At 31.4% G+C, this 27,819-nt stretch overlaps 1 protein-coding gene across 3 annotated transcripts in view; it reads right to left on the bottom strand.

The window, feature by feature from the left end:
* LOC145948948 (uncharacterized) overlaps positions 1–26,546 on the bottom strand; it is an 89,459-nt gene extending 62,913 nt beyond the window's left edge. For all 3 annotated transcript variants that reach the window (XM_083058558.1, XM_083058560.1, XM_083058559.1), the window contains exons 1-2: positions 24,227–26,546; positions 3,561–3,602 (exon numbers count right to left, since the gene is read on the bottom strand). In XM_083058558.1, coding sequence (XP_082914684.1) covers positions 3,561–3,602; positions 24,227–24,710 — 526 coding nt within the window. In that variant the 5' untranslated portion in view covers positions 24,711–26,546. The remainder of the gene's footprint in view (positions 1–3,560; positions 3,603–24,226) is intronic.
* Between the last annotated feature and the right edge of the window lie 1,273 nt (positions 26,547–27,819).

The raw sequence follows: 27,819 nt of genomic DNA, 5'->3' as shown, positions 1-27,819 counted from the left end.
AAGCAGTGGTATCAACGCAGAGTACTCCCCCACTTTCCCTCTCCTCCGTCAGCGATAGCGACGGTGCTGCTCGGAAAGGGCTGCTGGAAAATTGAAGATGCGCGAAAACATGGATGTTGGAATCTTCAACCAACGTTCGACAGCACTTTTCCGCGAGAAATGTCCGCAGATTTCTTTGGGCACATCGATTCGACGTAGTATTTTGATTGCGTGTACGTATGTAGACATCGTAAACACGTGACAAGAAAAAATTTCACGTCTTAAATGAATCGAATGATAAATATTACACAAAGCAAAGATGAAAGATATTACATATTTTCGCCTGAAAGTACCCCGCACTAATCTTATGTAAAATGGATTTTGCATAAATCAGTTGGTTTTTTCATATGTTGTAACTCATGACCTGTTGAACAAAAGGTGCCTCAAAACTAAATAATGGATAATTATTAAGTTACAGCCAGTCAAACAGCTCGCAAAGCCTGAGTTTTCATGTTTGACTAATTGTAAATCAGTGACTGGATATTATTTAGCTTTAAGTCTATTATATTTTTTGTTCAATAGATCATAAGCTACAACATATGAGAAAACCAGTTGATTTTATTGGGATTCAATTTCATCTAGAATTTCATATAAATTCAAAAATTCTACACCAATATAAAATTGAATCTTTTGTTAGTAAAATCTGCTGGTTTTCTTATATGTTGTAGCTTACGACCTGCTGAACAAAAAATGTAAAATAGGCTTAAAGCTAAATAATAGACAATTACTGATTTACAGCCAGTCAAACACGAAAAATTCAGATTCTGCGAATTGTTTGGCTGGCTGTAGCTCAGTAACTGTCCATTATTTAGCTTTGAGGCTATTAATATCTTTTGTTCAGCAGCTCATAAGCTACAACATATGAAAAAACCAGCTCTGATTTAACCGGAATCCATTTTACACGAGATTAGTCCGGGTTACTTTAAATAATTTCCACTAAATCTGTTTGCTTTGATTTTTACGTAATATATTATACAGATACTATAAAGATAAAAATTATCTGCGCAAGTTATTATAGATATACATATATACATATCAAACTTAGGAGTATTTAACATACTAAATGGGTTAATAGAAGATTTGTATAAAAGTGTAAAATACATGTTTTTTTTCATTTCTAGTAAAATAAAATTCAATATTTACTTAATTTTACTTAAAAATACAAATTGAATTCAATAATTAAGTTTTATTTTCTTTCATTTAAGTAATATAAGTCATAAAAAAAATAATATTTCATATATTGTACTTGCAAAGAAATCGAATAAAACAGTTTTATATTTGCATTTTAGATGAAGTACCTGCAAAGTTCAAAATAATACTTATAAAAAATTGAATCTTTTGCAAGTAGTCGAATTTTAAGATAAAAAATTATAATATTTCCTACACATATTCACACTATGCGCGTACACACACTTCTTATCCCTACCCACTCGCCTCATCCCTACCCATTTACTTTATCCTCACCCATATATTCACCTACTCCCACAATTTCTCATAAATACTCATAAAAAATTCGAATATACTTGATACAAGTTCCAATACTTGAAGTACTATATTTTTAAAAGTAATCATAGAGAGTTCGAAATTATGCAAGCAAATTCGAGCCTACTTGTAAGATACTTAAAATCCCAATTTCTACTTAAAAAATCGTTATTTTAATTAATTTTGAATGAAATGGAAGAATTTTTTTTAGACTCAATACAATTTTTATTTACACTTCATTTAATGTGTAACTCCCCATTTAATCAATGTGGCTCGTATAGATACAGATATTGTATTTTACGTCAAAATATTTTGAGAAATGGTGCTGTGCATACACACCCACATTGAAACGCTAATCTGTAATAGGAGACTTTTTTCGCTCGAAACTCGAGTACATTTCCACGCCTGCTGTCAAATCTTAAATCGCCTCCGAGGGTGCTGTACGCTTTAAGATATTTTTACCTCTTGTTGGTCTATACTTCTCATATAAGTTAAATGGCTGTTGTGTTTTTATTTCTCCTGAATTGAAAATGTTCTTATTACTTATTAATTACTTCGAAGCGTGCAAAAATTCCGGCACAAATTTGTTTTAAATTATTATTTAATATCATTTAATATGACAGTAGAAGTTTCTATTAACTTTTATCTCCAAGCAACGCTGACAAATTAATAAATCAATAATTAGCCAATCTAGAAAGAAAATCAAACGATTCTGTGAAATTATAACTGTTGAATATAGATATAATATTTAATTTACAATGTTAATATATAATTTTTATCAATGTTAATGAAAATATATTAGTAGTATTGGAAAATTAATCGTACACAGTCATTCGAAAATTGCTAATGATAATTAATTGACTGGTTATACGATGTGACAATGAATATCCGTAGCAAGTAATGTAGAAACACGTCCCCATTAAATACGAAACTCATCCTCGGTAATCATTTTCAACTTGTCGTATCTTGTTTCGAGCGACATCGCTTTGCGGATCAAACAGGCCACGTTTAATGGTGCGGAAAAATCGAAATCATCGCGCGCATGAATACGTAAGCAGTTTTTTTCTCCTCAGTGTGCGCATGATGTCATCATATGGCGATAATGGTTATGGCATTTGTAGAACTCATTATCGAAAAATTATTATTAGAATGACGATAGTCGGTATTATTCATTATACCGATTATACTTCTCTCCATTTTTTCCCCGCATTTGTATTGATGTCTCATTAACACGAAACTGATATTCTTTATACTCTACGAAATAATGCTTTGCAAAAAAAAATTTACAGTCCTTATTAAGGACGATATATTATTATGTAACATAATCGTTTATTACTAACGTATAGCTGACTAACACAGATTTGCATAATTTCACGCTTGTAGAGAAAGTATATAACTCGAGAACATTATTTTTACTACACAAAGAGAGGAACAAGTATAAATATAGGTACATTCAGTTTTTCACAGCAATTGCGCATTCGAAAAGCGTCATAAATTCGACGCGACGACATGAATGAATTTGATTTTTTGACAGTCGCTTGCGGCCTTGAAAAGGAAGTCTGGTAAATTTCCGTACATTTCGCGAAAACGCGTAGGAGCTTCGTGTAAATATTATATAGATTATATAGGCATAAAAATGTTAGGTTAGGTTGTATTTTATGGCTATCTTGTTAAATTTTAAGCCAGTTACGATTTTTGAAAAAATATATACCTAACCTATGTTTTCTTTTGATAAAATCATTTATTGTCTTGTAGCTATTTTTTGTGTATATTATTCGATTTCTTTCAATAAATGACTCGTGTAGTACTATAAAAATATATGAGAAATTAAAATTAATTAATATATTTATATTATTTATATTTCAAAGTTTATATGCTTTTATATAATTACACGAATTATTTGTATCATACACATCTGACGATGGGTAATTAATGTAATTCGCATCATGCTTTGAGTTATTGCAGTACAATTATCGTATAATTGAGAAATGAAGTATTGATATTTTAAATACATTAAAATATTTTTACAAAAATCTTACCTGGACTCGTATTCGGAAACGATCCTTTCGATTGCGAAAATCCTAAAACAGAAAATACAATTGTAATGTGTCATTTCATCAGCAATAAAAAAGAGTTATTATTTTTATTTTTTAAATAATAAAATCCGGGGTTATATATATAATTAATAATATATATTAGTAACGCTTAAAGCTAGCTTTTCTCTTTGTAGTGCGTATACTTATACTATACCACACTCACACAAATATTAATTACCACGACAAGTTAACTAACCATAGTTAAGTATGTGAGAAAAAGAATAATAATATTAGCAACAATTAATTTTTATTATGTTTCTGGTATAGATGTATAATTGTAAAATATCCGGAATTATGTTAGTTATATTCAGAGAATGTATCAATTAATACATTTTATTGAAAGTTTAAATCTGCTATTAACTGATATATAATATTTATTTAAAAAAATGAAATAAAAAGTTAATTGCGACAGAGAGGGTAGGGGGAGAAATTGACTCGACGATTATTTTATTACTGCCTATTAAGATATTCCAAATATCAATGCTATTTATGCTTCTATCTGCAGAAGCATACATTTCGCTCGAATCACACTTAATTACTCGATACGAAAGTTAACCATAATTTAATTAAAATCTCGTGAAAAAGATTTTTCTATGCGGAACGAAAGAAGGCTCGTGACATAGATCGTCTCATTAGAATGATTATCAAAGGAGTCCTCTTTTCCATTTTTCCGGCTATATCTGTTTCAAGCCGATCGATTCGAAATTCAAATCGCCCAAAATCTCATTAACTTCCTAAAGAGGGATTCTCGAATAATTTTTAATAATTTTTATTATAATGAATGATTGGATGTAATTATATAACATAAGCTACGTTTTTACAAATCGATTATGTCTGGTCTACTCTGTCTAATATTCTGTGAAATAAAAATTGTTTGTTCTCGTTTACTTTGCCTTAAGGAAGTACAATATATAAATTTCCTTTGAATTAAAAAAAAATTACAATACGTTTTTCTGTTTATTTACTATTATTTAAATATTAATGTTAATGAGTTTTTAATATTATGTATACAATATTAGTCGTGTTAGATCTTATGTACAATAAAAAAGCGCGTATTCAATATCACAAAGACACAAGTTGTTAGGTTAGGTTAGAAGGAAAATAAACACTCTGTATATTGAGACGCTTCACGACTTCAGCCATTTTCTAATAAAGTCGTCTGCGGCGTAGTGGCGAAAAACAGGGGTTGAAAAAGATTTGCCTGACTTCTAAGAAAGTTGGGGGCCTGTGAGATAGATTCCGTTTCACGAAGGGAAGGAAGGCGACGTGATGGTAGCGGAACTGCTCCCCTTCAAATAACTTTAACGAGCCGGCGTCTTAAAATGGGGACGCCAAGCTTGACCTGGGGTTTGCGCGTTTGTTTGATAAATTAACGCAGAAAGGTATGGTATAGAGTTGACGGGAAGTTTAACAAGCTTAACTTATTTGTTTGACGAAAAACGGTATATTTCCCTTAAAGCGCAAATTGCGCTTTGGAAATAGAAACGTTTGGGGTATAATATGTAAAAAAGACTCCGCACAATCCTTATGGAAATTGGATTTCAATGGAATTGGCTGGTTCTTTCATATGTTGTAGATTATGACCTGCCGAACAAAAGATGTAATAGTCTCAAAGCTAAATAATGGACATAGTTATTGAATTACAGCCAGTCAAATAACTTGCAGAGTTTTTCGTGTCTGACAGGCTGCAACTCAGCTTATTATTTAGCTTTGAGCATATTTACATTTTTACCTATTACAATTTAATCTATCAGCTGATTTTATCGGGACTCAATTGCATCTAGGATTTCATATATAGGTTCAAAAACCCCGAATTAATTCTATATAAAATTGAATCTTATTGTTAGTAAAATCTGTTGGTTTTCTTATATGTTGTAGCTTATGACTTGCTGAACAAAAAATGTAATAGGCTCAACACTAAATAAATAGACAATTAACAATAATAGACAATAAACAATTACTGATTTACAGCCAGTCAAACACGAAAAACTCAGATTCTGCGAGTTGTTTGACTGGCTGTAGCTCAGTAACTGTCCATTATTTAGCTTTGAAGCTGTTCACAAGCTACAACATATGAAAAAAAGAAAAAAAAATCTGCAGTCAATTCTACTAAAATCCAGTTTCCATAAGGATTGTGCGAGATCCTTTTGTTCGCGAAAACATTCTGCGATTTACTCTGCATTTATATATTATACTAATGTTGTAATATGAGCCGTTTATTTTGAAAATTATATAAGTTCACTTCTTCTTGTTTCGCGCGCGCGTTATCAACGAAAACTTCAGTTTATAATGATAGCAACAATATCATCGATTTTCTCGAAAATGTACACCACTTTCAAAATAAACGACTTATATATAACAGGAAACACAATTGTTCTTAATTGACAAATAATGTTTTATGACATTATTGTTTTCTTTTAACAATATCGTCAATTAACTGAAAGATTATTTATCACGCGCGATAACGTGGGTATCTAAAAAAAAGTTGCCGGAAATCGAGCTTGTATTGAGTCTAAATAAGCGTACATATATCGAATTGTTCATTTGAGATCCGAATAGCGTGTTATAGACCGATACGGCATTCTTCGGTTTTTCCCATTCGTCCTTCTTTCACCGGGATCGACGGTCGTCGTACGCGGTGAAACTTAAACCTCAATCACGCACCCGGGGAAGGTTTCAGATTTTTTGAAAACCCTATAATGCGCATCACCTTGTACCGGTTGACGCAGGAGAGGGGAAGAGGGGAGGGGGGACTCCGGGGCGGAGACCCCCATTGAGAAAAATCCGCTTCCTAGTCTCGTGTTACCCGGCGTATTTTGACAAGATCTTATTGTCGTCACGCGGCTAAGCTCTATTGACCCTATTATGGTCCTATTAGTATTATACTAGGATTTGCGGTTACTCCTTGAAAAGCGTCTTCTCTCCACGGGTCTCCTTTTACGAATCGAAGGCGTGCACGCGGACGGCTGCGGAACGCGTCGGTCCATTCAGCATCCCACTCGAGCGTGTCTTCTCGATAACGCGACATGCGATTTCCCTCAAAAGAGTGTGGCCACTCGTAATCTTATATTTACTGCACAGACATCTCTTTCTTGCCATTTATTTGAAAATTTTATGATATTTGTATAATTTTTTACAAAGAATTATTTTTTGTTAGCTATACAGCAATTTTATTTGAAGTGAATGTTATTTCTCAGGAACTTCTCAATCGATAGATGTATTTGATAGATTCTTTTAATCAAAAGAAGAATGTTCCCTGCATTCACACTCTGAAAAAATTCTAACTTAACCCAAACCCATTTCTAATTAAATTAAAATTTGATTTATTATCTATATATGTATTATAGTAAAAAAAATTTGACAAAAATCTCTATAAAAATAATCTCTTGCCAAAAGTTTTAAAATCTTGATATATTTAAAAAAAAATAAATAAAAATTTTTTGAAACATCAATATCTTAAATTATATGGTATTATATGGTTTGCAGCATTCTTCTTTTGATAAAAAAATCCTATGAAAATGATCTATCAAATTGAGGGATTTCAAAGTAAAACATTCTTGCTGATTATTTTCAACATTTATTTTGTATATACATAAAGTGCCTTTCTATGTTTAATTACTTGATGGATAAATTCTTTATTTAGTAATTAATAGCATTAATAAATTTATTGTAAGTTCATTGTAAGTTTATTGCGAGTAAATTGTAAGTCTATGTTTTTATGTTTTTATGATTATGAACAGAAGTCGATTCCGTTCGTTATATTAGATATATTTTATGAACATATAACAACAAGATTCTACTCACTTCCTATAATTTTTAATACGTCTAATATAATTCCGACTTCTAAATTTCTATCACGTCACAATCTTTGAGAAATTTGCAATTAAAATTGCAAAAGAAAAGATATTATTTCATTGTCTTTTGTCATATTATAGCTACTGCATGTGAAGAGGTTTTAATGTAAACATAAAATTAAGTATGTTGTTAGGATTTGTAGCTCTCATAAGTGTTGTGTCGACTATATTTGATTATTAAAAATTAACTATTTAATAATTTTTAATTAGATTAATTTTTTTAACTTAAAAGTTTTTTAGGTCACTAAAAATATGACTTTGGTGTTAAAATGGCTATTCATTATGAACGTCTTATTAACTATGAATATTTTATTAATCATAATCGATAATAAGTTCTTTTAAAGATTAAAAGTTTTGACAACATATACTTAATTTTGATTGCAATAAAATTTCTTTAACACATGATATATCCTTGCTAATATAATAATAATATAAAATTGTCCTTTCTTGCAACTTTTACTGCAAATGTAACAATATTGAAATCGAAATCATATTCAGTGTTTAAAAAACAGGAAGTGACTAATCTTATTCTAATATTTTTTGTTGAACTATGAATGTAATGAAGAAAGTAACATCAAAAAAATAAATAAAAATTAAATAATTACCAATAAAAAAATTTTTTAAATTGTATATATCTAGAATATAAGAAAGAGAGGTAAGATAAGAATATAAGAATGAGAAAGAAAAGAAGGAATATCGAGAGAAATAAGATAAAAGAAAATCGATGTATATATACATATATATTATATTATTATTAATTAGAATAAAATATAAAAAAGCAAGAGAGATATTTTGTTAAAAAATCGAATAAGAAAGGAAAATGTGTATGTACATACACGTAGAGAAGAAAACATTATATGACATAATTGTATGCCTAAAATAGGAAAATAATGTTAAAAAAGAAAATTAGATGATAAGAGAATAGAAAGAAAGAGTAAAAGCTGAAGAATTAATAAAAGTGTAAAAATATAATATAGAAGGATTAATATAGAAATGCAAAATATATAGTATAGAAGGATTAATATACGAAAGAAAGAGAGAAAGAGAGAGGAGAGGAGGGGGAGAAAATGGAAACAGCGAGATGAAGGGAAAGGATGATACATGCACGAGAGATTAACAAGGAAAGGATCTTGCGGACAGGAGAGAAAAAAAGACAACTGTACAAAGCGACGAGAGCGAGAAAAAGAAGGGGTTGGGGAAAAGAAACGCGGAGGAAACGTTGGCGAGAGATGAGATGAAGGGTGAGAAGAGGACAATGACGACGTATACGTGTGTTCGAGGCGTGAATTCATGTATGCCCGCGAAGCACTCTTTAGCGCGGACAATCGAGGTGTTGGGCTGGAAATCCGTACCAATTTGAGCGACTTACCCGGGTTCGTTTGAGAGCCCAGCGACGATATGTATGTATATGTACACGGTGTCCGCGGAATGTGCACGCGTAGTATCCCGAGTGACTCATGAGCAATGGATAGAGCTTTTTATATATCTAGCAATAGTGCCAATTAATTGCTTAAATCAATTTCTATCTGCATAATATATATATAGGGAAAAGTATGCTAAATCGTACCCCCTAAAGTAAATATTAAAATTGCAATAAAACTACTACAGAAATAATAAAATTTTTTTATTTATTTGAAACTATTTTTTCAACGATATACGCTAAATATTAATATAAATTTATCATTGTTTTAGATCGTAAATTAAAAATTAAAAAAAAAGTAATATTTAGTACGATTTACTAACAATACCGGTTTGCCAAATTGTACCCATGAGTTTTTAAATCATACTTCTATCAATATAAAATTACAAAATTGTAACAAAAATTAAGTTTCATTTTCTATAAAAATTCTTTTCTATAAAAAGTCTGCAACAAAATATATATATAAGAATGTGATATTTAAAATCATAAATTATCTCAATATAATTATAAAATTTGTAATATTTTCTTCAGTTGTCCATCTAAACATAAAGACAAAAAACTAATGCCTAAGTAAAAAAATAAATTTAGTAAATCGTACCGGTACATTATAGAAAAAAGTTAGTGGTACGTTTTATCAAACTTCCATTGCTTTGTCAAATTTGTGAATAAAAAGTAATTTTAAAACAATTTTGCCGATTTTTCAACGCTTCCATATACAGGATTAAATAGATAAAAAGATGCTTTTAAGGCTCCTGGATCCTCGCCGCGGCCATGTTGGATTGTGACGTCAGAGGCGAGAAAATGCACGCTGAAAATTCTTGCGTGCCATTTTTAAATAAAAAGATATTTCAATGAAACAACACTACAAATCTCTTTGTCACACTTATAAAATTGTCCGAAAACTATGGTTTTCCCTTGACAGTTAATAAACAACCGTAAAATGAGTGTAACATCGGATTTTGTCATGTGGAATGACTGCGCATGCGCAAAGACCAGACGGCTTGGACTTCATATTACGGTCAGTTTACAGTTGTTGATTGATTATAAAGGGAAAAAGATAATTTTCGGACAATTTTACAAGTGTGCCAAAGAATTTTGTAGTATTGTTTTATTGAAATATCTTTTTATTTAAAAATGGCACGCAAGAATTTTTAGCATGTGGTTTCTCGCCTCTGACGTCACGATTCCGACATGGTCGGCGAGGAGCCAGGAGCCTTAATAATAAGTTTAATTACTTATCTTTCTCAATGTGATAGGTTAGGCACGGGGTGCTGAATATTACATGAAAATCACCCAAAATAAATTTATAAACGTCACTCATCAACGGATCGCTTGAGAAGGAAAGAAACATTGCGGCATTTGAGTGAGACTAGCTGCGATACAACAGCGTTAACACCTTAAAATATGTTAACTCTGTTTTTTAAAAATAAAGTAGAGGTACGATTTAACGAACAGTACAATTTCGCATACTTTTCCCTATAATATTTTATGACTAATACATAATATTATAACTAAATTTTATAAGTAGTATTATAATTTTGAATAAGAATTTTATCTATTTTTATATTATTATTATATTATATTATATTTTTATATTATATCATATTTTTTATTTTATACCTATATTATTTATTTTATATCTATATTATTTATATTTTACAAAAAAAATTATTGACGCATACACTCAATGTAAAAAGAATAATCTTGATTTAGGTAAGAGTTTACAGATTTATATATAAAATTAAACAATTTTTTTTCCTAATCTCTACACGCCTGGTCCACATCAGCAACTCCCAGAGTACAGTTTTCGTGGGACACTATATTTTCGCGCGGGGGCACGGTAATGGACATAGTTTGTCGGTAATGTCCGAGACTAATTCCCGTGTTATTTCATTAACGTCCCGCAGGTCCCGAGGGGTTAAAGCTTCTACGCCAGCCGAGGGTTGCCACTATCGCGCCGACGCGCACCGCTATATAACTAGTGCTCTTCCACCCTCCCTTCCCCTTCCCCCGCGGTCCTTGGAACACCGGTTTTCGGAACTCGTATCGGGCGCGTGTCAAAGGGGTGAGAATTTACGAGATGAGTGCACCGCGCGAAAAGGCCGATTGATAGCCTCGTATATGTATGTACGCGCCGCCTTGAAACAATGCCGACAAGTTTACGGTGTGACGGGGACACGCAGACCCCCGTTATAACGCGCATAATTTTATCCCGGGGATAATAGATCGATACCCGCTTTGTTCTCGTCGATGTGTCGCGACGCCAAACCGATAATTCACTAATTGAACGTTCTCGGTTCTGCGATAGATTTTTTCCTACGATCATACTTTGTAACTTATGGATTAAAAAATTATTACTAATCGATAGGGGGGAATTAATATAAGTATGAATAAATTATAAATTCTACTATTAATATTTTTACTAATATACTTAATCGTGTAAGGAATTTTTTTCGAAGACTTAATAAATTTTGCGATTGCGCTTTTAATTCATTACATGTGTTGTTTTAAAGACAAGGCAGATTTTGGGAAAATATGTGGAATATTTTACTATATTTAACACATGTTAACATATATAATTTAATGTAAAATAATCTAGAGTATACAATTTTCTAGTACTTATATCGTATTTTATCTTTATTGGGTTTTACTTTAATTTAACTTTCTATACAATGTTATATATTACTATAACTTTTAATTTATAATTGTTTCATCTTGTATTTTATTGATCTTTTCTATGTATTTAATTGTTTTGTTTAATTATATCGCTTTATGTATTTGTAAAAGATTCAATACTTACATATTATCGTTTTATCTTTGCGTTCTACTTTAACTTAACTTTTTGTACAATATTACATTACTATGACATTAAATATTATAAGATTAATAAGATATAATATTCATAAGATTTAATTTATAAATTATATCTCGTGTTGTGCATCGATCTCTTCTTATTATATTATATATTTAATGCTATTATATTTAATTACATCGCTTTACGCATTTTTGAAAGATTCACAAGTGTTATAAATTTACAAATAACTGAAATATTTATTCGCGACGCATATCACGTCATCACTAAATTTGGAACTTTAATGTTATCTTGCGTCAAAATATATTATGTCGAATAATCCGGGCAAAATTCTCCGTATCTCTCGATAATCGGCATAGTTGCCAGGCAGAAGCTATAGAGCGTGAAGTGGCGCTTTCAGTCGGAGACCCGAATTGATTTGTCGAAGCGGATTATACGATTAGGCGATTAGGTGAACTACTGCGGCGACGAGGGTCAAATGATTGACATCGCGCGACAAGAGTATAATGAGAGAAAATTATTTCTCCGCCCAAATCGAGGAAAAACTCGTGTCAATCAAATATACGAATTAGATTATTACGAGGAGGAAAATATACAGATGAGTACATCCAAATTGGCGACTTGTATGATTTATTATATGCTCCATTTTGATATTGAATTTTTGTTTTATCGAGGAAAGTTATTTTTTTTTTTAAGTTAAAGATAATTAGACATTAACTTGAAATGCGCAAATAAAAGATAAGAGATGTCTAATGCCATATAAAAGTGTACATCTATGTGAAATTCTATGAACTTGAAAATATCGTAGAATTAGTAAATGATTTTAATAAAAACCCTTTTTGAAATAATTTTGATAAAAAAATAAATAAAAACCTTCTAACATTTTCAAATTTTTTTTACTTCTATTTTAGTATTGATTTTATAGCCAACAAGGAAAGAGAAGCATTTTAATTATTATATTTTAATTATTATTAAAAATAATAATTGCGGTAAAACTATACGCTCTGCAAACCAAAATGTAATCATTAAAATGCGCATTACAAAATGTATAGAAATAAGTTCTTACTTTTGTTATATGAGAATTGGAAAAATAAAATAACGAATTCTGCAAACGTAATTGTTGAAATAATTTTACATTATTTACACAGATTTATAAATATTGTAATTTCATTACTTTTATTTTTTTATATGATATGTATAAGTTAGTATTATACAAAGTTAAAACTCTCATATTTGTTATTTAAACTTACAAAATTATTAAAATATTTAATTATATTAATTTAATTATATTTAATATATTGTGATGTAATAATATAACAATCAGAATATGAAAGACATTCTCTTATCTTATTATTAATCAACATATGATATGCTCAGAGTTGTTATTTCTTTTATATATATATTTGAAAATAAAAATTCATGCTTTCAATTTGAAAACTCGAGAATTTTACTGTTTTCAACAGAGAGAGCGAAAGAGAGAGAGAGAGAGAGAGAGAGAGAGAGAGAGAGAGAGAGAGAGAGAGAGAGAGAGAGAGAGAGAGAGAGAGAGAGAGAGAGAGAGAGAGAGAGAGAGGAAGAAATAAGACAATGGAATATGGTTTATGTAAAAACCTGTTTTACTTTCGATCGAGGAATTTTTTTTACGACGAAAGAACTGACAGAATTACTTTGCACGCATAAGATAAATTAAGACGCATTTAAAAAAAAAGAAAAAAGAGATGTCAATGCTGGAAGACTAAATTTTTCTCCTCCCAACGGTGTGAGTGCGTCTCGGCAGTGTTATCCAATTATTCTAAGTTGTTAAGGCGAGTTAGGGCGCTTAAGGGACTAAATTAAGACATTCCGCGCGACAAATCTCCCAAGAATCTCAATTAACTTCTCTAGGAGCGCCGGTACTTTAATTAACTGTTTAATTTCATTTAATTTGCATTCGCAATTGCATAAGCCAGGCCGAGCACCGCCACTGCGTTGCATTTTCCTGCAAAACTAATGAAAAACCCTCGGAATATATTTGAATTATATCGAAAAATACAAGATATACCCATCCGTTATAAAGAAAATGCCATTTATTTTCTTCCTCACAGACGCCAGTCTACAGCTTCAAACTCTTCTGTACTTTCTCTGTGTGAATAAATTGCTTCTTTTTATGTTTTTCGTTAGAGCTGCTTTTGATAATTTTGAAGAATACTCTTTAAATAAAAAAAACATTTTTTTATTCACCATCAAAATTCTCATGTTGAAATTTTCAACTGTATTTCCATATCCTACACACACTCATTAAAATACACTTATCAAAATTAGAAAGCACAAAAAGGAAACGTATATATCTTATTAATATAAACTTTTTGCAGATATACATATAGTAAACATTAATGAATTTCGATAATCGGTAATTAAAAAATTACAGTGTTGTAGCTTTCAACAATTACAAGATTATAATATTGCATATGAGGCAGTCATCATTTCAAATATTTTTTATACATGTACATTTTTTAATTATTTTTTTGTAACTGACTTGTAAGTGACTTTGTCTCATAAGTTATTGTATTCATTTTAACAGCCGCTATCACAAAATAATTACAAACATATAATATTTTTCTTGAGAAAATAGAAGAAAAAACTTTGAAAACGACTATAAGAAAATTATTATTATTGTATAATGGGCTTTTTTATCTTTTTTCATTTGAGAAATTTTTCTTTAATTCCTATGGTTTCAAAAATATTGGAAATGCTGATTCTTATTGGTTTATCTTGTGTTGGTTTATATAGTGGGTTCAATGTAACAATTACACTATTTTAGAGACACATAATCTGCAAAAAAAATTATAGACAAAAATTTGTTACATATTAATTACAACTTACAATTCAAAAAGGTCCACATTTTTTTTTTGTAAAAAATTCGAGGTAATCTTTTTAAAGTAAAATTTACAAAATAGAATCATATAACTTTATAATTTTTTTGTAAATTATATAAGGACAAATTCAAAAACTACTATTTTATTTATAATTACTAATTTTATAAGTACTATTAATATTATTAGACTAATTATGTCAATAAATTATTATACATACTAGATATTAAACTATCTGGCTCTAAAATAAACAAAATTAAGATTCTCTAAAAATTTTGAATTTATGTCAATAAATATATGTTGATATTATAAAAAATGTACTAATATACAAAAAATACACACATATACAATTTTACTAAGCAATATTTTGTTTATATTCGTACGTTTAAAATTTTACTATAATTTATTTTGGTTTCAAATAATTTAATATCTGCTACGTATAGTATACTTTATTTAAAGAGTGATGTGTCATGAATAATCGTAATTATTAAATTAGTTTTAATGTTCTTTACACCATTGTAAAAAGAAAATTGTATGATTCTGTTTAAAAAACTTAAGGTAACCTAAGAACCTAAGAACTTTTACAAAAATAATTTTGCTTTTTTAAAACTATAAATTGTAATTAGCATAAAGTAGATAATATTTTGTATGTAACTTTCTTCTTCAGGTTATTGCAAGTGCCTCTATAATTATGCAGACACTGTTACGATAAGTAGCCTTATCTATATTTTTATTTTTTTTGCATTATAAAATTATATATTATTTTATTTTACGTAAAACGCAGTCGTTACGTAAAGCTGCAGTCGTTTTTAAAAATTACAAATTCCTTCTCGCATCAATCAAACGATACTTTTTCGAGAGAATTTTATTTTATATCAGTTTTATTACGCTAATTGGCGTTCACGAGCCACTTATTCGTGGCCGCGCAAAAAAATCGCATATTCGCGCGCGCAAATTTATGCAAACGTAGTCGGCGCCGCGAGTCTCTTATGTGTAGAGAGACGCGCGCGGCACTTTTCTCGGAAACAAAGCGCGCTGACGAGTTTGTAAACCCGCTAATTTGTTCAAGACTTCTTGCTCTCGAGCGCTATCGCGCGGACACGATCGAACACGCTCAAACGTACGTGGGTATATACATATATACACATGTAGGGGAAAAATCATATTCCCTAAAAGTAAATATTAAAATTGCAATAAAGCTATCAAGGAAATGACAAACTTTTTTATTCATTTGAAACTATGGTTCTTTGTCAACGCTATACGCTAACATTAACACATCATTGTCTCATATCGTAAATTAAAAATTAGAAAAAGTGGTATTTGGTATTTACAATACCGATTTGCTAAATTGTGCACATGAGTTTTTAAATCGTATCTCTAACAATAACAATAAAATTAAAAAATTGTAACAAAAATAAAGTTTTATTTTCTACAAAAATTCTCATTTTGCAACAAAACATATCTATAAGAATGTCATATTTATAATCATAAATTCTCTTCAAAAAGGACCCCGCACAAAATACATAGGATTTTGGCTCTCAGTGGAATTGGCTGAAATTTTGATATGTTGTAGTTTCAGACATTCTGATCAAAAGATGTAATAGCCTCAAAGCTAAATAATGCTAATATAGTTACTGAGTTACAACTAGTCAAACAACGCGTAAAGTCCTAATTTTTCGTGTTTGATTGGCTGTAAATCAGTAACCATCTATTATTTAGCTTTGAGCTTATAATATTTTTTGTTCAGCAAGTCATAAGTTATAACATGTGATCAGCTGATTTTACTAGGATTCAATTTCATCTAGGATTTTATAAAAGTTCAAAAATCCCGTACTAATATAAAATTAAATCTTAGTAAAATCAGCTGGTTTTCTCATATGTTTTGTATATATAATATATACCATACAAAAATATACCTAAATAAGTATTATCTAAAAAAAAATTGATAATATTTTTTTCAGTTTTCCATTTAAATATCAAGAAAAGGAAACTGATGCCCAAGTAAAAAAATTAATTTAATAAATCGTACCAGTACGATATAAGAAAAAGTTAGTGATACATTTTACCGAACTTCCATTGTTTTGTCAAATGTGAATAAAAAAAATAATTCTAAAACATTTTGCCGATTTTTCAACGTTTCCATATACAGGATTAAATAAGATGAAAAAATGCTAATAAGTTTAATTGCTTATCTTTCTCAATGTGATAGCTTAGGCAGGGGGTGCCGAATATTACATGAAAATCACACAATAAATTTATGAACGTCACTCATCAACGGATCGGTTGAGAAGGAAAGAAACATTGCGGCATTCGAGTGAGGTTATAGCTGCGATACAACAGCGTGTTAACTAGTGATGTGCGATCGTATGATAAAAATTGATTTCTGAATCGATTTTGAATCGCACATATAAAAATCGATTCTCATAAAAATCGGAGTACAAAAAATCGATCTCGTGAAAATCGATTTTTTTACGTTATTTAGCATAAAAGAAGAAATATGCTGAAACATAAAGAAATTAACTAAACTATACTTTTTTATCTAAAAAATTGTAGTAGACCTTCGGGAGTTCAAGCTGGTCGAGCTAATCCTAAAGAGAGCCGAGATCCCCTTTGCGAGTCGATAATTTTCTAGTCGAATGTAAAATTGAATTCTAGCTACAACCTTGTAGGACCGACGATTACTAGTTTAGGAGTTAGGTAGGTTCTGAAAGGTGTAAGATAAGAGTAAAAAGTACTTTAAATAACGCATTAATCTTTTTCAATTTTTTTAATTAATCGTTGAGCCAGTCTTTAAATGAGACTAACATCAAAGGTGCCGACAGAGAGTTGAGCTACTCACCGCTACTGTATATACTGTGCTAACGGCAATTCAAACTTCATTATTTATTTAAAACGTAGTACTCACCGATATCAGTAGAATGTCAGAAAACAGCACAAAAAAGAATCGATTCTAGCTTTAAAAAAATCGATTCTCTCGAAAATCGTATACTATGGAATCGATACAAAAAATCGATTTTTCTCGTCGAGAAAATCGATTTTCATGAAGATCGATTTAGAATCGCACATCACTAGTGTTAACACCTTAAAATATTTTTTAATTCTATTTAAGAAATACAGTAGAGGTACGATTTAAGGAACGGTACGATTTAGCATACATTTCCCTATATGAAACGGGGCGTGTACATGTAAACGTACGAAAGACACGATCACCCGCGCTTTTTTCAAGTACTAATCGGTATCGATCTGCACTCGCAAACGCACCCGGCACCGCACACCTTGTATGTACGTATCGCGCGCGTTTGCCACTCTCCGCTCCTTTTTTCCGCTTCGCGGATTTTCTGGAGGAAACCATTTCGTTTCAGAGGCGTGACTGCGCGCGAAAATCAACGATGAATGTCTGACTACGCATCTAGGGTTGAAACGCGGATATGTGAGTCCGAAAATTTCCAATGACACTTTCGACATTGACATGCGCGATGAACGTGAGGAGCACATAGTTTTATTTCACTATCGAATACAAGTTTTGAATAGCAAGTACTTTTTGTTTTAACTGGTTGATTATGTTGAGTTTATTATGTTTAATTTTCGAATTTTGACGTTACATCGTGCACATATTTCAGAAAGTTTATAGATATCAAGTTTAATAAAAATGAGGTCAATTCTTATATTGTATATATATATTATATAAATCCTTATTTTTTCTGTACAATACACGCATAGTCTCATCACGGAAACTGTTGTGAGAAAAGGTTACAACTTTAAGCACACTTGTGCTCTTAATAATCATTTCAAATGAATCATTTAAAGCGAATTTAAAGCGGATGAAAAAAGTTTCTGTATCATCGAAACTGAATCAATTGATTCAGTTGAATACAGTTTCAAAAATATATTAATGATTTTTTGAAAAGTTACTTTTTACAAAATAAGAAAATGTCTTAAATTCTTCTGAAATAAAAAATTGTGCAAAACATCGATAGTATATATAAACTGCAATTTTTTATAGTAGTGATCATTTATACTTGTTTGTAAACCTTTTGACAGTTGACGCAAGTTTACACTAACAGCGCAATTAATAAACTAAAAATCTAGAAATTTAGAAATAGATCTTACAGCAACTACGTATGCGCTATTTATTTTAAAAAGTAATGTAAGCCCATTTCCGAGAAAATCGACAATATAGTTGCTACATGGTTATAAATTGAGGTTAGATTTTTGTTCATAAAAGAATTCTCGAGAAAAACAAGAAAAAATGACCTTCTATTTTCAAAATAAACGGCTCTATACATATAATAGCATTTGAATATATTGAGGTTAATTCAAGATATGAAAACATTAATCTTTTCCTTTGATATATCGTTTCTCAAAACTCAGTGATATTATGCAATTTTATGTAGATTTATTTTCGTCAAGTTACAAATCAATTTTGTTTCTATAAATAAGAAAATTTAATACAAATAAAACAAAGAGCAGAAAAAATTTTGTAAAGAAAAAAAAAGAAATATATTGTTCAAAATATTCCGAAATTTACGTACGCAAATTATTTGATTCTCACGTCTTTCGCATCCTTCGAGGCGTCGCATATCACACTCGCGTCTCGAACTCGAAGCTTTTTCGGATCGTTTGAAGTCAGCAATCAACTAAATTGCCTATCAACGCCTGAGAAGCCCGCTCACGCACTTCCCTTCCCTTCCTCTTTCTTCCTTTTTCTCTTTCACACACGTGCCTTTCTCTTCCTTCCTTACTCGTTGTTAGTATCATCGTTATATAGCTTTCTATTAGGAAGATTCTCTACTGCGGATGTTTTCTATCTTCCTTCTATCTTCTCACGTGATGTTATATCACATCTTACAAGGCAAGAAATTAAGTTATTACATATTTTCATAGTTGAATATAATCTCCATCGTGCTAAATTAAGAAAATTATAGTTCACCATAATTTTATTAGATTTAAATAATTATTGAAATATGCCAATAATAAGTGTTTATGTATTTCGTCGTTAAATATTCTCTTTTATTATAATTTTATTATAATCCTTATAAATAAAAATATTAAAATTGTGTATGTGTATGTGCATGTAATTTTAACAACTTTTGTATGTAGTTAAATAATTCTTTAGTTTAGACATTAACTTTAATTCTGATCTAATTATTAATTTGTTCTTTAAAAAAAGAGCAAAAAGAGAAAGAGATAAGGAATAGTTAATATAATTAAATTTAACTAATATTAATAAAATTACTTTCTTTAATATATAAAATCTAATGGTTTAAATATTTTTAAACTTTATAATGCAATTCTGAATATGTAATTGTTTATTTTTATGTGTGATTTTTTACACGATAAAGCATGAAAATTTCGAATATATTATTTAACAGAGTAGATAAAAGTAACCAAGAATAAATTTTCAGATTTCTTTATAAAGAGATTACATTTTGATCAAAGATGTAATAATGATTAAGAAACACAAATCTTTGGATTTCTTAAAAAAATTGAGATTGCATTTTAATCAAAGATTTTAATTATATTATTAACAACATAAATTGAACAGTTGGTAATCTAGCGATAATAAGTCTTAGTCTGTGCTCTCGTCTTTAAGCCTTAAATTTTAAGACAAAAACGAATGAATGGAACACATCAAATAAATGCTGTGAGACGAGGTGCCAGAGTGACATTTGAATGGAATGGTAGATCCTTTATGTTCTGTCTGGAACTCGACACCTGAAAATCGTTCTCAAAAATTCGTTCTACGCCGCGAAATCTTCAATGTTATAAATGGTGATATAATACACTATATTAAAGTTATATATTCTGCGAAATCAAAATATGTTACATATATAAGTGTGTATGTGTATGTGACTATACAATAAAAATCTAAACTAATATAGCAAGTACAATTTTTTTGCACATAATAGGATAATTTAATATATAATAAAATGTTTTTCACAATACTATAAAACAAACATTAAACAACGCTTATTTGCGTGAAATATATGATGGAAACTAAATTAATGCAATCTTTAAAAAAGAATTTTCTGTGTGTTTAAATTTATGCAAATTTTACACATACATGTATTAAAAAATATATATTTATTGTTTTTGTTAAAATTTATATATTCATTCTGTATTTTTTATTCAATGATCAAAGGTAAATATTATTTTTATATTATAGTGTCACAATATGCATATGCATATATACACATGCATATATACAGAAACAAGATAATATATTTTATGTAAATAGTATAATAATAATAATAGAGTTGCAATTTTTAATTTTACATGTTTATCTTTCATTCACTATTAAAATTGTAATTTAGTTTTATTTCTTTACTTTTCCATTAACCATAATTTAGTAAATTATAATTTAATTGTAATAATAAATAAGTAAAATATAATATTTAATGTTTATGTATATTATTATAGTATATGCACATATACACTTCAACGATATTTTAGCGTTATGTCTAAAATATTAATGTCATATCGAAATAAGTTGAGAACAGTTGTATGGCGGACGGCCAGTTTTGTCGATGCTCTTTGTGTTTTGGTGAGACATTGCACAGGCCTGCCTAACACTCAACTCATTATACCACTAATTATTCATAACGTTGGAAATTATTCTGACGAAAATAAATCAATTCCCACAGCGTGTTCCCGCTTCTTTTTATCCCTTTTCTTTATGCTTTTTTTCTTATTTCTAGCATTATGAAAGCATGCTTCTCTTTTCAAGAAAGGTTTACACTGTCGTTGCTATTATCAGTATTACATTACGTTTTGATAATTGTTTTATTAATAATATTGAAATATAAATTTATATTATATAATATATAAATCGATTTAGTCTTACGATATTGTTTGACACCTAATAACTTCTATGCCTTTTTGTTTTGACATTCTTTTTTCTAAAGATTTCTGGTGTTCATGGTTTTTCTCACACTTTCTTGTTTTAGGTTTTCTTCTCCTGTGACGCTTTGCAGATTATTATTCCACTTTTATAGGTAATTTACTTTCTGACATCCGTTGTATGTTCGAATCACGTTAGCTGTTTCTCTTCACATCGTCAATAACTATATCATTATTTCTTTCACTGTCTCATTTCTTTTGCCTCTTCATGAAATTCTTATCAATTTTCTAATATATCTATAATATCTATTTCCACGACATTTTTTCTTATATTTTTTTGTCATGTCTGTGCTTCGTAGAATAAGTTACTTTTTATCATAGTTTCATAGATGTTAAGTTCTATTTTTTTCGTAATACATATGTTCTAAAGTATTTTGTTGAGACAGACAATGATTTCTTTTTGCTTGGACAATTCTTTGTCTATTTCCTTGTTGTCTATTTTGATTGTGTCAAAAGTGACCTTTAGATATACATATGTACTTTTGACATTGTGAGATTTTTATTACTTCTAGATCGAGATCGCTTGATATTCCCCTAGCACAAAGATATTTATAGTTAACCTCAATGTTAACTTTTAATTTTCTTTCATATTTCTTTATCAACTTGTGCGTTATAAAAAAATTCCACATCATTCTTATCATTTATAACTATTACTTGATCGTTTGCAAATTGTAATGTATGTATAAAGGTGAATGTTATTGAGTTCAATTCTCATTTCATAAACTTTTGCATTGTTAAATATTCTTACAACGTAGATTTTGAAAGAATAGGCAAAATGCAGCAACCTTACCTTTATTTATTGGGAATTCTTTAGTAAGAAATTTACCAACTTTAATTCTTGTCATATTGTCATTATGTTGTAAAGATTCTTTAATTAGTGCTTGAATAAGTGTGTGTACTTTATATTTTATTCTTCCACACAAAACTTCCCAGAATTTTACTATTAATATTATGTCATATACCTTTTGCAAATCTATAAATGTGTGAATGTCTCTATTTATTGCCATTTTCTTTTCAATAATTTGCTTGAGACAAAATACGTCGTCTATACATAATCGCCCGTTTTGTTCTTTCTCTTCGTTCTCCTGGATCTCCTTTTCAATCAGATCTCTTAATATTCTTCCATATAATCCCGTCGTGCTTGTGTAACAGATATCCCTCTATATTTATCACAGCTTTCTTTATCATCCATTTTGTAGATTAGTAATATATGTAGGTTGTTTTCTATTTTTCTGGAATAGGATGCTTATTGATGCACAAATTGAAGACGTAAGTTATCATTTTAACTAATTTTTGGATCCTATTCTTCAACATCTCCGTATAGATGTCCTCAGATCATTCATTGGCCTATTTATTTTTAAGACACATGTGAAAGCTCTCCTGACAATATCAACCTCTATTCTTATTTCATCTCCTATTCTTATTTGCGTATGACAAATTCATAACTATATTTTTGTCTATGCTCAATCAATAATTTCTAATAATTTTCCATGTTTCAGATTCTATAATTTGTATTTACATCTTTTCTTTATATGACATTTTAACTGTGCTTATAAATCTTCATATCTCATTGTTAGTGTACTTTTCTTTCCTCCGAATATCTTTGTTATTTTTTGCATTTTTCATCTTAATTTTTATTATTTTGTATTTTTTCCTTTTTCAACTTTTTTGTACTATTTATATATTTTATATATTTATTCGGATTCATCGAATACGAAATTCATCAGCAATTAACTAAGTTTTCAAATTCATCAAATATTCTTGTAAAAAATAGCCAATATATATATATATATATATATATATATATATGCAGAGAGAACTAATAACTATAATTTAATAAATTACAGTTGTATAGAATATATTAAATTATATACTTATAAAAGTAACAGATCCTTACTAGTTATTTCACACTTTTTGCTCTAAATGCATCAGTTTGTGCTCAATTTAGTGGCAAATCAACAAACTCGGCAAATAAAAGTCTTCTGCTTTGAGTGATGGATATTCGAGTGTACTCGGTTAGGGTTTGTGTGTATTATTGGGAAAGACAGAGCTAAGAGAGCAGCTGCCGATTGAATACAGTTTTCCTGAAAAATTCCCCCGGATTCTTCGGCGCGTACACAATACGGCCGACGGCGCGCGTGGACACGCGACACAAAGATGTGTCGATTTTCAGTAACTTGATCTTGAGTGGCTCTCTGTTAAGTGATAGCTGTAAGTGGCAGTTAAGTGCTTGTTTCACGCCAGAACGACGATACGCCTATTAATTTACTTCATTGCTTGTGAAACACAGGGGGTCATAAGTTCAATCTTGTCCACAATTACCGTGCAGTTTACGATGTACATACAATAAATATATCGGCTAAATAAGGACTATGCATTATGATGATATATCGATTAGAATTAGCTTTGTTTGTTCCTTTAACTATCTGTAAACTATACTATAATCATAACATAAAGAGGGATCGAAAGTAAATGTCTTACAAATGCTTTTATTATTGTCATTTACATATGTTGCAACTGGCTACTAATCTATATTTTGGTGTAATATGTTTTATTTATATGTTTAGTGTAATATGCAAATGCAGGTTGCTTTGCTGACATTCAAAAAATTAAATAGATGTGAGAATCTAGCATTGCCTAAAATCACAAAATTCTATATAATTTATTATTTATATTATTCATATTTCTAAACAAAAAGAAAACGGGATATAGATGTAGGTTCAACTGATAGGTAACTACTAAAAATTGGGAAATCAAAATTATCGACTTACCATGAGGTGGCGTGTGTTGAGTCGGGCTGTGCTGATGATGATTCGCAGTTACAGCGGTACCAGGAAGTACGTGCTGCGCATGTGCCGCAGGATGCAGATTGACGCCGGGCGGCGATGCCGGAAGTTGGCCCGATTGATGTACCTGATGATGCGGTACATGGTGGGCCGGGTGGGGATGGGGCGGCGGTAGAAAGGCGGCCGCCACGGCCGCCTGCGCATTCAGGTAGGCCATCCTCGAGGCCGTGAGATTGCCCAGATTGCCCAGATTTCCCAGATTCCCCAGATTGCCTAAATGATTTAAGCTGGGCATGTATTCCCATAATTTCGAGTGATGAGGCGCAGCCGGGGCGTAGGAAACGGCCGAGACACCGGCGGGCGGCGAGTCCTGCGGGGACCCGCGATCGGTCCCGCTCCTGTTTCCGGTACCATCTAGGCCCAGCAGCTCTTGAATCGCGAAAGCCGACCGTTGCTGCTGTTGCGGCATCTTCGTGTTTTTTGACGGAGAGTCCCGCGGGGTTCAGAGCGACATTCTTCGCTGCTTGTTTTACGGGAACCAAGTGATCTATGTCGATCCTCGATTCACGAATTTCACGATAGGCACGTATACGGAGATACAGCAGGCGGATATTGGGTTGCAGCCGCCGGCTAACATCAAAGTGCACATTCAAGAGAACGAACTTATATATCTTAGCCTTGTGTGATTATTTGTTCCGGATTATTATAAGAATTAGGTCTCCTGGGATCGTTGTTCGGTTTCCTCGGAAGATTCTTCCACTGTTCAGAACTTAATCGTTGTATATTTCTTGGATTCTAACTTAACTCGTATTAGTTTGTAAATTAAACACAGAAATTAGTGAATATACTGCAAAATTTCTGGCGATTTTACAAAGTTGATGTTAATTTCAGTAGGATTTGTTGAAAAGTTGTCAGAATGACAATGAAATAAGGTGTTTAAATCTGGTAGATACTGACATCACTTTGCGACGGTTGTTGCCGTCACAAGTGTGTCCCTGAAGTTACGAAATATTTGCTTTAAGGCCGTTAAAAATTTAATTCTTTGGTGAAGTCGTATTATGTGTAATTGGCGTAAAAGAAGGCCTAGCGTAAATCTAACAAATTATATGGTGTTTTTACATATTTATGTAAAAACTAAGATTCCTTAACGAATATTTGCAGCAAATACAATACAACGTGCTCAGCAATGACACAATTTATTTCGACTTATCTTCGTTATGGATGGAAGATAATCACTAACGAACGATCTTTCTTGTAAACGTTTCATTGATCGTCGGCAACATGAACAATACGTTCCGTAAATGGAACGCGAGAAAATTCTATTTGTTTTTGCCTGTATCGTGACGATGTATGCTTACTCCTGTGTTCTCCACTTCGTTGAAATAAATATTTCGTTGTGATCAGGTACAGATTACTCTATTTGTCGTTTGTCACGACACCGTTTCGTGCGCGTACATATACTACGCGAAGCTCTTTCAGTATAACTCGAAGCTTTGTCTCTTCTTTTCGACATTAACATTAAACAACACACGCAGAGAGTGTTGCACATAGTAGTCAAGTTTCACTCATAGAAGCACGTGCAAGCTTCAACGAATTGTTCCGTGCTTTGCAAATCATTTTCTTTTATTTATTTATTTTTTTTTTTAGAGAGAGGGGGAAAGAGAGAGAGAGAAAGAGATTTCAAAGATAACCGTTGAGACCTGGCTTTTCAGATACGATCGGGATAACACCGACACACCGAAACCTGATGGTAATTGCGTCCTGAGAAGCGCGCAAACAGGACGATCCGAAAGTCAAAGTCGACACGATCCCAACTGTTTCGACGGGGGTTCATCGGCACTCCAAGTATGTCTTGGGTACATCTTTAACACAGATTATATCCAGAACGCTTTTATCCTATATGTTCATACAAGCCTATGTCCATACAATCTCTCTTCTCGATGATTGATATCACACGATTGTTAGAGCCAAGTGAGTATATCTTCGTGGATTAGGTATCACAAAACGACTTTTTTCAGATATTCTCAAACTGTATGTGAAACCTCAAAGCGCGTTTGTTCAAATTCCAAGATCCAAGTTCGATGAAGCGCGCGCACGCGCGGACAAGCACGGGTATTAACTTTTGTTCAATCAACACCTGATTGCGACTTTGTCATTTTCAAAGGAGGCTAATGATAAGTGAATATCGCGGCGGTATAGATCGCTTCGGTATGGGTATGGTCCCGATATAGAGCAGCGTGTTCGCCGTTCGTGGCGCAACCGTGTCGTCCTCGCGGTGTTGGGCAACTGAGCCGTCGTGCAGCGCGGGGTTGTGCTCGGCTGTGCGCGACGGGCTAACGAAGAAAGGAAACCCCCCCGGGGGCGGCTGGGTACTACGAATGGTACATGAACCCACACACGTACCCTTTGGCGCGCGTGGAGGGTGGTGTTTTGCCCCACTTGCCTGGCCCTTCTCTTCCGCCGTGCCCGCAGACTCGCTCCCCCTCCATCTCCCCCGATCTTTCCACCCTCCGTCCCTTGCGATCCCTTGCGTACCTAACCTGGGCGATAAAGGCGCCTCCGCTACTTTACGCGTCGGCAGTGGCCGTCTCGTATCGCGGATTGGTCGGCTTTTTGAGACGGCCAGCCAAGTAGACATAGCCCTAGTTACCAGCGAGAAGGTGGGGTCTAGCAACGTCGACGCCTCGACGTGGCTACGCCTACGGCGGGAGCGGTTCACCATGGAGAAAAGAGGGATTTTTCGCGCTCGGCAACAATCGTGAGATACTTGGGGAGCTCGAGCGATGCGAGCCAACCGTGAATAAACACGAGCCTGGATCATGAGGTGGTAAAATAAGAGTCAGCCTGTGACCTCTTATATTTTCCTTCAATCTTTTCTTTTATTGTCATTATTTTTATGTGAATATTATTATTATTACTATTTATTAATTTTATTATTAATAAAATTATTATTATCCTATTTGACACTTTCATTGTCATTCTATTGATTTTTTTATTGTTAAAATTATATAGATATACAAGTAGATTTAATTAAATTATGAATTTGCAAGATCGATGATAATTTTCAATAAATGATATTTTTCTCTTCAAATTTAAAATTAAAGCTGAGAATGTGAAGAGAAGAATTTTCATTTATCTTATGCATTATAACTTTTCATACACATGATGTGTAACAATGCATGTGCAAAGAGGAATGTCACAAATAGAATTTTAATATAATATATAATATCAATTAGGCAAATAATTTATTAATTTGTTGTTAGCGCAGATCTAATAATAGCTAGATTTATTAGATTATGAATTCATGATGTGATGAAATTGTTTATTTAATTAATTGACAACATGAGCTGAAAATGATGTAGATCGTATTGAATTCATTGCACTGCCATTATATCATAAGCTATCGGTATTTCCAGGTAATTACAAATATATGCTCTCTTGTTTCTATTGTTAAATAATTCATCAGTAATATTACAGAATTACGAATATCACATGATTATAATAGATTTTATTTTTAAGGCACTTTTACATAAGTATCAACTTTAAGTATAATCTTTCGTCGCAATATTGATATTCGT

The sequence above is a fragment of the Prenolepis imparis genome, unplaced genomic scaffold (genome assembly GCF_030444845.1).
Source record: "Prenolepis imparis isolate NDT839.2.m4 unplaced genomic scaffold, iyPreImpa1.0 SCAF_2, whole genome shotgun sequence".
Classification (NCBI taxonomy): Eukaryota; Metazoa; Arthropoda; class Insecta; order Hymenoptera; family Formicidae; genus Prenolepis; species Prenolepis imparis.
Note: the sequence above shows the minus strand (reverse complement) of the source record. Positions and strands in the feature narration are given on the sequence as shown.